This window comes from Somniosus microcephalus, chromosome 5 (assembly GCF_052327205.1).
Source record: "Somniosus microcephalus isolate GS21.2 chromosome 5, FLI_Smic_1.0, whole genome shotgun sequence".
NCBI lineage: Eukaryota > Metazoa > Chordata > Chondrichthyes > Squaliformes > Somniosidae > Somniosus > Somniosus microcephalus.
In genome coordinates, this window is record NC_140991.1 from 183822361 (window position 1) to 183834828 (window position 12468).

A 12468-nucleotide genomic window follows, 5' to 3' on the forward strand; every position below is an offset into this window, starting at 1 on the left:
CAAAATGACCAGTTTATTCCTACTCTCTGTTTTCTGTCTGTTAACCAATCTGCAATCCATGCTAGTATATTACCCCCAATCCCATGAGCCCTAAATTTGTTTAATAACCACTTGTGTGGCACCTTATCAAATGCCTTCTGAAAATCCAAATACTCCATATCCACTGGTTGCCCTTATCTATTCTGCTAGTTACAACCTCAAAAAACTCTTAACAGATTTGTCAAACACGATTTCCCGTTCATATCTCCGTGTTGATTCTGCCCAATCCTATTATTATTTTCTAAGTGCCCTGTTACCACGTCCTTAATAATAGATTATATCTTTTACCCTACTACTGATGCCAGGCTAACTGGTCTGTAGTTCCCCGTTTTCTCTCGCCCTCCTTTCTTAAATAGTGGGGTTACATTTGCTACCTTCCAATTCGCGGGAACCGGTCCAGAATCTATGGAATTTTGGAAAATGAAAACCAATGTATCCACTATCTTTCAAAACCCTAGGATGTAGACCATCATGTCCAGGGGATTTATCGGCTTTCAGTCCCATTAATTTCTCCAGTACTTTTTATTACCAATACTAATTTCTTTCAGTTCCTCATTCTCGCTAGACCCTTGGTTCTCCACTATTTCCAGGAATTTTTTTGCGTCTTCCGTGAAGACAGACACAAAGTATTTGGTTAATTTCTCTGCCATTTCCTTATTCCCCATTATAATTTCTCCTGCCTCAGCCTGTAAGGAATCCACATTTACTTTCGCTAATCTTTTCCTTTTTACATACCCATAGAAGCTTTTACAGTCTGTTTTTACGTCCCTCGCTAGTTTACTCTCATTCTATTTTTCCTTTGCTTATCAATTTCTTGGTCCTCCTTTGCTGAATTTTAAAATCGTCCCAATCCTTAAGCTTACTACTCTTTTTGGCAACATTATAAGCCTCTTCCTTTGATCTAATACTATCTTTAACTTCTCTTGTTAGCCACGGTTGGACCACTTTTCCTGTGGGGTTTTTGTGCCCTAAAGGAATGTATATTTGTTGTAAATTATGTATTAATTCTTTAAATGCTAGCGATTGCTTGTCTACCGTCATACCTTTCAATGTAGTTTCCCAATCTACCGTAGTCAACTCGACCCTCATATCTACGTAGTTTGCTTTGTTTGATTTAAGACCCTAGTTTTGGATTTAACTAAATCACTTTCAAATTCAATATAAAATTCTATCATATTATGGTCACTCTTCCCTAAGGGCCCCTTTACTACAAGGTTATTAATTAACCCTTTCTCATTGCACAATAAGACTCGAGAAGATTAATTGATCAATGCCTACATCACAAGATGGTTTGGTTTCTTTTCCAAGGCCAAAGGCTGCTCGACACTTAGAAGAGAAGTTCTTTGTTTGATCAACACTTTTCTGTAGTTAACCACTATTTTGTTTCATAATGGAAATTATGTAAGGGAATTAAAGCTCTTGGTTGGCCTGCAGCTCCGTCATACTTCCTTATACTAATAAATCTCCCATGGCATTTTTCGCAGGTAGTCCAGAACCTGGAGTTTGGTTTCTGAGGACTATCACAGTCTTTCAGTAATCTAAACTGAGCAGCAGATAGTAGATCGCTGTAATACAGCAAATTTACTGAAGCAATATATTGTATGATACAGGATAAGACATAATAAATAGCTCAATGATCGTGAAAGGTATTAGGCCTTATAATAACATTTGTAATGATTTACCTACCACTTAACAAAACTTGTTTAAGATCAAGTATCTGGTTTTCAAAAATTCTCTTATTCTCAATTATTTACATTATAAAACACATTTTGCCCTATCTAAAATTTCCTTGAGATGAAATTTGTTTATACTTGTCTCCTCCTCCGAAACCTTTTTCTTAGTCATTTGCATAATTATATTTTTAGACGTTCTTGTTGCACAGCACATTGTTCCTCCAATGTGCAATGACACAGGTGGTAGGAAGCTTACGGATGTTTAGTGTAAGGCCAGTGCTCTCGTACGCTTCAGTGAAGGTGTTGACGATGGTTTGGAGTTCGGCCTCCGAGTGAGCGCAGACGCAAGCGTTGTCTGCATACTGTAATTCGACGACAGAGGATGGGACGACCTTGGATCTGGACTGGAGGTGACGGAAGTAGAACAGTTTCCCGCTTGTTCTGTAAATTAGCTGCCCTGCAGCGGGGAGCTTATTGAGGGTGAGATGGAGCATTGCAGCAAGGAAGATCGAGAAGAGCATTGGTGCGATGACACAACCTTGCTTCACCCCGGTCCGTACGTGAATTGGGTCTGTGGTGGAACCGTTGGTCAGGATCACGGCTTGCATATCGTCGTGAAGCAGGCGGAGGATGGTGACAAACTTTTGAGGGCAGCCGAATTTGAGGAGGACACTCCATGATCCCTCACAGTTGACAGTGTCGAAGGCCTTTGTGAGATCAAAGAAGGCCATGCTTCAGCGGTTGGTGCTGTTCCCTGCATTTCTCTTCTAATTGACGCGCGGTGAAGATCATGTCCATTGTGCCCCTTAGTGTGCGGAATCCGCATTGCGACTCTGGGAGGAGCTTTTCGGCCACGAGGAGAAGGCAGTTGAGGAGGATTCTTGCAATTACTTTCCCTGTGGCAGACAGCAGGGAAACTCCTCTGTAATTACCGCAGTCGGACTTGTCACCTTTCTTGAAAATGGTCACAATTACAGCGTCTCTGAGATCCCCTGGCATGCTCTCCTCCTTCCAGATAAGAGAAATAAGTTCATGAATTCGCGCCAGTAGTGCTTCTCCGCCATGCTTTAGTGCCTCGGCAGGGATTCCATCTGCTCCTGAGGCCTTGTTGTTCTTCAGTTGCCGTAAGACAAAGGTCCTCTACTGTTAGATCCGTGATTCTGAGAGTATGATGTTTTTCAATAACCACGCGGATGCTGTAACTGAACAATCAACAGGTATTTACTGGAGTAGGGTAATCTCAAGACTGGGGTACAGAGGCATGCTCAAGGCTTATATACAGGTGTGGTCACTGCCGGTACTACAGTATACAGGAGCTGTAAAAGTAGTTCTCTCAAAGGTACATACACTACAATTCCTCCCCTTTTAGATTAGTAGTACCCATAATATTCAAATAACAATTAACACTTTAACATGTACATTAAACAACAATAGTCCATTTATAGATTCAGTCTTTGGGGCGGCTTCCTGATCCTTTCGGGATAGCGCCTTTCCTGAGGTTCTTGTTCTTGGTGCGGAGGCGATTCTGGCCCCTTTTCATCGGTTAGTTCATCGGGTTCCACTGCTACTGGTTCGGAGGTAGATGCTACCGGTATGTCGGGTTCATCCCCAGGTACGCAAGACATGGGGTTGACTCGTTCCTGTGACGCTAAGACCTGATCAACGTGGCGTCTCACAATGTTCTCCCCGACATCCACTGTGTACATTAATGGCCCCTGCCGTGTGCATGTCGTTCCGGGTTGCCATTTCTCTGTTCGGTAGTCACGGGCCAAGACTGGTTGTCCTACATTGAAGCTCCTTGTCGGCTTCTCATTGATGTGCTGGAATTGTTTATCCTCAACATTTCTTCGCACATTTGGTCTAAGCAAGTCCAGATGAGATCGCAACCTTCGGTTAAAGAACATCATGGCCGGGGTCTGGTTGGTAACTGCATGTGTCGCGTTTCGGTAGACTAATAAGAAATTGTCCACCTTATGCTGTAGTGGAATTTCATCGTCGCACATGGCCTTTATCGCCGCCTTAAAGGTTTGTACGAACCTCTCAGCCAATCCATTTGTGGCTGGATGATATGGGGCGGATGTGTAATGCCTTACCCCATTCCTTCTCATAAATTTTCGAAACTCTTCGGACACAAACTGTGGTCCACTATCAGAGCAAATCTGCTCTGGCGAGCCGTTTCTGGCAAATATGGTCCGTAGGACTGCAATCGTTTTCTCTGTAGTGGTTGAGGACATTTTTATCACCTCAGGCCACTTCGAATGAGCATCCACTGCTATCAAGAACATTGAGTCCATGAATGGACCAGCAAAATCAATATGCACCCGTTGCCATGGAGAGGAGGGCCACTCCCATGGGTGTAGAGGGGCATGTGGTGGTGCATTTTGGACCTTCTGGCATCCTGAGCAGCTCTTGGTTAGGTCTTCGATTTGTTGATCGATTCCCGGCCACCACACATAAGCCCTAGCTAGGCTTTTCATTTTCACTCCTCCCAGATGACCTTCATGTAGCTCATTTAGCACTCTCTCCCTTAACTTGGGTGGAATCACCACTCTGGATCCACACATCACTGTCCCCTGGCATACTGACAGCTGTTCTCTTCTGGATGAGAATGCTGGCAACAGTGAGTCGCCGTGTGTTGGCCATCCCCTCACCGTCAAATCATATACCCGAGACAGCGTCGGATCATTGCGGGTCTCCTCTATATCCGCGTTCGTTACTGGCAATCGTTCAATTATTGATGAATAAAATATCTCGATAGGGTCCACTGCTGGTGCTTCCTCCACAGTAGGCAGTGGCAGGCGCGATAGCCCATCAGCGTTTCCATGCTGTTTCGTGCCTTTATATTCTATTTCATATTGATTCGCCCCTAGAAACAGGGACCATCTTTGTAACCGTTGTGCAGTCATCACTGGCACGCCCTTCTTAGGATTAAAGATGGAGACAAGTGGTTGGTGGTCGGTCAGGTAGTGGTTGAATTTTTTTACTCCCCATACTAGGCTGAGGGCCTCCCTGTCAATCTGGGCGTAGTTGCGCTCGGCTGAGGTTAGTGACCGAGACGCAAAGGCTACTGGCCTCTCCAACCCGTCTGGGAATTTGTGCGACAGCACCGCTCCAATACCATAGGGTGATGCATCACATGCCAAATGAATTGGTAGTGCTGGGTTGAAATGGGCCAACACCTCTTTTGATGTGATCAATTCTTTACACTTCTGGAAAGCTCGTCTACGTTCGTCATTCCACTTCCATGGTACCCCTGTTTGCAGTAGGGTGTTCAATGGGTGTAATACCGTGGACAAATTTGGTAAGAACTTATGGTAGTAGTTTACCAGCCCGAGGAACGACCTCAGTTGTGACACATTTTCCGGTGCTGGAGCCTTGACTACTGCCTCAATCTTTTCAGTGGACTTATGTAACCCCTCTTCATCGATGACGTGGCCACAATTCGAGATCTGCTTCTGGAAAAACTCGCACTTGTGGCGATTAGCTCGTAGCCCATATTCCTTTAATCTGGTGAGCACCTTCTCCAAGTTGGCGAGGTGATCACTGTCATTTTCGCCCGTGACCAGGATGTCGTCCAAATAACACTGGGTCCCTGGAATCCCTTGCAGGACTTGATCCATCGCCCTTTGCCAAATAGCCGGAGCCAATGCTACCCCGAACACCAGCCGGTTGTATTGATAAAGACCTTTATGAGTGTTAATCGTAAGGTATTGTTTCGAGGCTTCTTCTACCTCCATTTGCAAGTACGCCTGGGCTAGATCAATTTTGGTGAAGCGTTTACCTCCAGATAGCGAGGCGAAAATATCCGCAATTCGTGGAAGCGGATATTGTACCGTGTGAAGGACTGGGTTCACTGTCACCTTAAAATCCCCACAGATGCGGACCTTCTTTGGTTCCCCAGGCGTATTACTCAACGACCTCTTCATTACAGCAACGATGGGTGTAGCCCACTCGCTCCAGTCTACTTTGGACAGTACTCCTGAACGTTCCAACCCTTCCAGCTCTGCTTTGACAGCTGGTCTGATCGCATAAGGCACTGGTCTGGCCTTAAGAAACTTTGGGCTTGCATTTTCCTCTTTTAATTGTTGCTGTTATGCCTTTTAGTGTTCCTAGTCCCTCCTGGAACACTACTTTTGCGTTAGTTAGCATTTTTGACAGTCGTCCAGGTGTGTTGTCGTCATCCTTTTTGGCCTCAACCTTCAGTGCCTGTATGGAATGCCAATCTAATTGTATCTTCCGGATCCATTCACGTCCTAGCAGTGGTGGTCCTCCATCTGGCAATACATATATATCTATTTTAGGTATTTCCTGGCCTTTATATATCACTTTCACCCTTATTTTTCCTTTGGGGTAGACTTTTTGCCCCGTGTACGTCTTCAAGACAATCTCTGTAGTTTTCAAGGGTATATGTGAAAATAGCCGCTTGTAGTCCCCTTGGTTTATGACGGTTAGGGCTGATCCTGTGTCCAATTCCATTTTCACTTGGACTCCATCTATCTTGAGTGTAACCCAGATAGTCTGGTGATCCTCCATTTTGGTTACCTTATGTAGTTTCAGACAACCCAGCTCCTTGCTTCCGGAGTCTGTGTCATTTTTCTGTTCGTCTGAACTACTGTCCATCACCTTGTGTACTTTTTTGTACTTCTCCTGTGGAGATTTCTTACTGTTGGTTTTCTTCCCAGACCGGCAGACTCTTGCTATGTGTCCTGCTTTTCCACACTGTCTGCACACTTGGTCCTTGAACCAACAATCCTTCTGGTCATGTGTTGTTCTGCCGCAGCGATAGCACTTCCCTGTTCCATAGGACATTTCATTGGTGCCATATTCTTGCGATCTCCGTTGTATCTCTGCAGCGCCCCTTGCGGCTGCTTCGTGTGATACTGCCATACTGAAAGCCTTGTCCAGCGTAAGATCCTTTTCTGATAGAAGCCGTTTCTGGGTTCCTTCATTTTGCAGCCCACACACAAACTTGTCCCTTAACGTATCTGCTAGTCCCGCTCCAAACTGGCAGTGTTTCGATAGCTTGCGCAGTTCCGTTAGGTACTCAGCATTGCTTTCGTCTTTGTGTTGGTTCCTTTTATGGAACTTAAATCGTTCTGCTAGCAGCAGTGGTGTGGGGTTTAAGTGGTCCTGTAGGATTTCTACTATGCTTTCGAAATTCTTGTTCACAGGCTTCTCTGGTGTTATTAAGTTTCGCAGTAACCCATAAATTTTTGCACCCATGGAATTTAACAAAACCAGTGCTTTCCTAGCATCTGGCACTTCATTCACCCTGCAGTACACCTCAATACGTTCCACATATGTCGCCCAATCTTCGACTTCATTGTCGAACGTAGAGATACTGCCGCTCTTCGGCACCCCTGGGTGTGATTTAACTGTCAAAAATGGCGTCTCCCGCGCTTCCCCTTCTTCTCCGCTGGCACAAAATGGCATCTCCCGCGCTTTCCTTCCTTCCTGCGCTCGCCCTTCTTCTCCGCGGCTCAATGGCGTCTCCCTTCTTCTCCCCGCGGACACTGTTCAGCCCTTGAGCCCTGGCTGTGCTCTGCGCGTTCTTTTTTTTTTTGTGCGCCTTTCCCGTTTCCACCGCTCGGTCTTGAACCCGGCTGTTGCTTTACCCTCTCTCCGTTTTGTTTTTCCTCGACGCCGCTCGGTTTTCAACCCCCGGCTGCGCCCTGTGCGCTTCACCCTCTGTCTTACCCCGTCGACGCTGCTCGGCTTTCTCTCCGCCGTCGGCCGGCTCCAGCCGCCGCTGTCCGGGAAGGTCTGCGCTGTACCTGTCGTCAGTCTATTGCTGATCGTCGTGGCTGGGGAACCAAGCCCGGCTCTCCACAGCCTCTCCTGCGATGTTCACTCTCTGCCGGACGACTGGGCGGTTGCTCGTGGTCGACTCCCGTGCTTCTGGCCTCGACTTTCTTCCACTCATCGCCACTGTTAGATCCGTGATTCTGAGAGTATGATGTTTTTCAATAACCACACGGATGCTGTAACTGAACAATCAACAGGTATTTACTGGAGTAGGGTAATCTCAAGACTGGGGTACAGAGGCATGCTCAAGGCTTATATACAGGTGTGGTCACTGCCGGTACTACAGTATACAGGAGCTGTAAAAGTAGTTCTCTCTTAAAGGTACATACACTACATCTACCAACCTGCCCCCGCCACACAGTACTGCCCCCCGATTATCAAAATCCATGACAAGGCCTTGGACAATGTGGACCACTTTCCATACCTCGGGAGCCTACTGTCAACAAGGGCAGATGTCAATGACTAAGTCCAACACCGCCTTCAGTGTACCTGTGCAGCCTTCGGTCACCTGAGGAAGAGAGTGTTTGAAGACCAGGACCTCAAACCCGGCACTAAGCTCAAGGTCTACAGAGCAGCAGTGATACCCGCCCTGCTGTGTGCCTCAGAGACATGGACCTCAAAGCACTGGAGAGGTACCACCAACACTGCCTCCGCAAGATCCTGCAAATCCTTTGGCAGGATAGGCGCAGCAACGTCGGTGTTCTCGCTCAGGCCAACATCCCCAGTGTAAGAGTCATGAAAGTTTAAGAAAGAAAATACTTTAAAATATTGGTTAAATAGTATAACACAGTTAATTTACCTGACTGACTTATTGTATTGAGAAACCCCCTCTTTTCTTGTTACAATAGTATAGGCTGAGTGACCCCCTTTATTCTTGCTACAATGGTACAGTCCTTAAGCTTGTCACATGGTATCCAGCCATTTTACAGCTCAAGCACCACGAGGCTGGAGAAGGCAGAAGCTTTGAGGGCTGGAGCAATACAGTTTTTGATCGTGTGCGTTTAAACGTGTTTTGCTTTGTAATTCTGTTTGTAAGGTGTTACAGTAAACAGTTTAAAGATAAAGTTATGGTTTGGAACGTTTTATTTCGACACGCGTCTACTCGTTGCTAAAGCCTCAAAGCTCAGTGGCTGCATGTTTGGAAATTACGAAGCGCCACTACACCCAGCATCGAAGCTTTGACCACGCTCGATCAGCTCCGATGGACGGGCCACATCGTCCGCATGCCTGATACGAGACTCCCAAAACAAGCGAGCTACTCGGAGCTCCGACGCGGCAAGAGAGCCCCAGGTGGGCAGAGGACACGCTTCAAGGACACCTTCAAAGCCTCCTTGAAAAAGTGCAACATCCCCACTGACACCTGGGAATCCCTGGCCCAAGACCGCACTAAGTGGAGGAGAAGCATCCGGGAAGGCGCCGAACACCTCGAGTCTCTTCGCCAGGAGTGGAAGCCAAGCGCAAGGAGCGCATGTCAACCCAAGCACCCCACCCACCCGCCCCTTCAACTACCGTCTGCCCCACCTGCGACAGAGACAGTAGGTCCCGCATTGGACTCATCAGTCACCTGAGAACTAATTTTTAATGTGGAAGATAAGTCATCCTCAGTTCCGAGGGACTGCCTAAGAAGAAGAAGAAGGTAGGAAGCTGCTTCAGCCCAGTGAACTCCTGACCTTTTGTATCTTGTTGAGTATCTGCTGAGAAAGCTGAGCTCTTCTTCACAGGCTGGGTAACTCACTGCAGCTACTCTTGCATGCTTCCTAGAATTTTAGATTGAGACTGGAAATGGCAGAGACCTGCTAGAAGGTTAACCAACCTGACATGTTGACTGGGGAATGTAAAGTGGGTTCTGATAAACTGGCACATAATGGAAAAGATCAAGATCTTAAGTAGATTGAATAATAAAGATGTTGCAAATGTATGCAATACCTGCAAATTAATTCACATTGTGCAACGTTTAACATCTTCAAACTGACTATTGTAACAATACTTTTACTTAATTTGTATTAGGTACTTGAGCATCCTGACTGGGAATAGAGATGGATGTCCAATCAGAGGACCAAAGCTACTGGACCTCATATACATTGACATCGTTGGATTAAAACAACTCCAAAATGTACTAGGAGCATCCTTCACCCACTATCGGTGAGACTGTACTCCATCTTTATGCTTCGGTTCATTTTATGACAGAAAACAGCACATTGTGCAGTTGTGAGCGCCCTATAACAATTCTAGTTACAATGCACTAAATCCTGATCTAGTCTACACAATCTTCGCACATATTAGTTGGGTTGGGAGTCTCATTTCTGGCAGTGCCTTCAGTTGATTAGCCATCCACTTGAGTTGATTGCAAGCCTGACAGTGGCTGGGTTCAATTTTAGTGAAAGCAAAATACTGCAGATGCCGGAAAACTGAAATAAAAACAGAAAATGCTGGAAAACACTCAGCGGGTCAGGCAGCATCTACAGCGGAGACTCGGAGTTAACTTTTGAGGTCCATGACCTTTCGTCAGAACAGTTCTCAGTGATTTGGCCAATAAAGTTGTCTCCTCCTGGCATAACACAAAGTAAGGGTTAGTTTGACACTAAAGATTTACTAGCTATAACTCATGGAAACATTGATGTAAACAACCATGGGTTTAATAATAAAGGGAATGGGATAAAAACATTAAAAAGTGAAATGCCATTCTCTTGTAGGGAAAATTGATTATAAAAAGAAATTTGTCTATTCGTACTACCATTGGTCTCTACCAATTGGAGAGTTTAAAAAAAACTCAGCTGGGGTTTCTGCTCCTAATGACCTCTGATGCATCACTGTGTGCTGTTCAAGTGCTTCCCCCTAGGAAGGAAACATCAAAGTGACAAGTTATTTTCAGGCTGTTCTTCTGCACATCCTCACAACTGTATCAGAGCAGCATTGGTAGAGGGAACAGTGCAGGTTGCCTGTCTGCCCTGTCAGCCAAGAAATTTGGAGCAAATAGAGTTTAATCTTAAAGAAAATTATGTATTTGAAAATATATTCTTTGAAAAACGGTCTGGAATTTGCGGTGGGTAATAATAGCGAACGAACAGCATTCGCTGTTATTACCCCTTTTGAACTTCAGGATGTAGGGCATGCGCATCCTAACACACAAATCCTAAAGTTGCGGTCAGTTATTCACTGCTCCAATACTGGCTGCGCTGTGTCCCCCCCACCCCCTGCCCAAACATAGCCGGCAATCAGTGTAATCTGTGAAATCAGGGAAACGGACAAAAACTTCGGCTCTTCCGGGGTAATACCACTGTTAAATACCCTATTTAAAGTTAGACCCTTTGGATTAGGTGTAATTGGGGTTTTAACAGCACATTGACTGCTAATTATTTTTTTTTAAGTTTGTTCATCTTTATTTCAGGTTTACCTTTCCCCATGTGAGCGCCCCAATCTTTGTTTTGCTCTCTAACATTTTTAAAACGTTAGAATCAAAGGAGCTTACTCACTCCTGGTTCTCGGCCTGTGAGAATTCTGCATTGTGATTGGCTGCTTAGACAGCGTGTTGATGGGATTCCCACTAAACTACGCTGATTTCAACTGCACATCAAAAAAGCCAAATTTCTCGCCAGAGATCGCGAGCTCTTTGTGGTTAGCTTACTTCGGGGCCAGCGGCAAACGCCTTTGACTCACCGCTGACCGCAAATTACGGGCCAATAATAACTACAGGTGCAAAAAACAAATTATGCATCTGAAGTTAATCCACAAGTAAGCAAACTGGTTCTAATTGACACATGAGCTGGTTGTAGTATGGCAGCATTGTCACATGCAAGTTGGTACCTGCCTTTTAATAAAATAGTCTAGTACAGAATGTTGCTCAAGCCTAGCTTCAACTGTTTAACCAGATCTGTGGTGTGCCAAGCTGTGACATGACTGTTATGAGGAAGCACGGAAGGAAGAGCTGCTGCAGTGGTTGCCCACCTGCAGATACATGCTCAGTATGCCAGTTTCGGATAGCATTGGTGGTATTTACAGATCATCCTGTTGACTGAGTGGTGGCAGGTGGTTCTAGCAGAAAAATAAAGAAGGGGTATGAGGAAGTGAATTGAGCTTTATTTTTTTTTAATGTTTAAGCATCAATTAATAATGGATTAAAGAGTATTGCATAGTGCAACAAAAATATACAGATCAGGAGCAGTGGATTGTTTTAAGATCTGCTTTTACATAACAGTGATGTTCTTGACGGAAGCAATTTGGAACAGTTTTGTTTACAGCATGTGTCAACAATAAAAGTCTAAGAATTTGAAACTGCCTGGACTAAACTTCAGAATTAGATTATGGTGTTTACTTTATAACTGACAAATTAGTCAATTGAATCCTGAAGAACCGATTCATCTTGCCGATAGCCTGGGAATGTAGATTCCAATGTCATGCCACTATTTTTCACATTTCTAACATCCTTTCTTAGATGCTTGTTGAGGGTTCTTGATTCTTTTGGAACTGAGCCAGAATTTAATCATGCTGAATATGCCAAGAATAAAAACCATGGCTCTCCTTGGGGAAAACTCAATCTAATCCCTAAGCAGTTTTACAACATGTTCCGTAAGTAAATTACACCTAACTCGCGCTCGGGTTATATATTGAGTGAACCATAAGTAAAATACTGAGATGTTTTACTGTAATTTTGCATATGTAGTGTACCACAAATAATGTGCAACTGTATATAATGCTCACTTTTCACACTCTCTGCAAACATTTTTATTTAAAACACACCTTTTTTTTTAAAGATTAATTTTATCATGTAAATTGATGCATGTTATGCATAAAAATTACTTTAAAATCCACTTATGAATGTTTTTGTATATAATTTTGCTTGCTTATAATGTGCATCTGGGATTTGGATCCATTTCAACCTAAAATGGTGTATGATAAAAGCAAAAAAAAAGCTTAAATTATTAATCGATGTTTTATGGAGACAGAGCCTAGG

At 44.6% G+C, this 12468-nt stretch overlaps 1 protein-coding gene across 2 annotated transcripts in view; it reads left to right on the forward strand.

The window, feature by feature from the left end:
• The window catches only part of ccdc126 (coiled-coil domain containing 126), a 145134-nt gene that overhangs the window by 67085 nt on the left and 65581 nt on the right, over positions 1-12468 (forward strand). For both annotated transcript variants that reach the window (XM_085988478.1, XM_085988473.1), the window contains 2 exons: positions 9525-9659; positions 11950-12083. In XM_085988478.1, coding sequence (XP_085844604.1) covers positions 9525-9659; positions 11950-12083 — 269 coding nt within the window. The remainder of the gene's footprint in view (positions 1-9524; positions 9660-11949; positions 12084-12468) is intronic.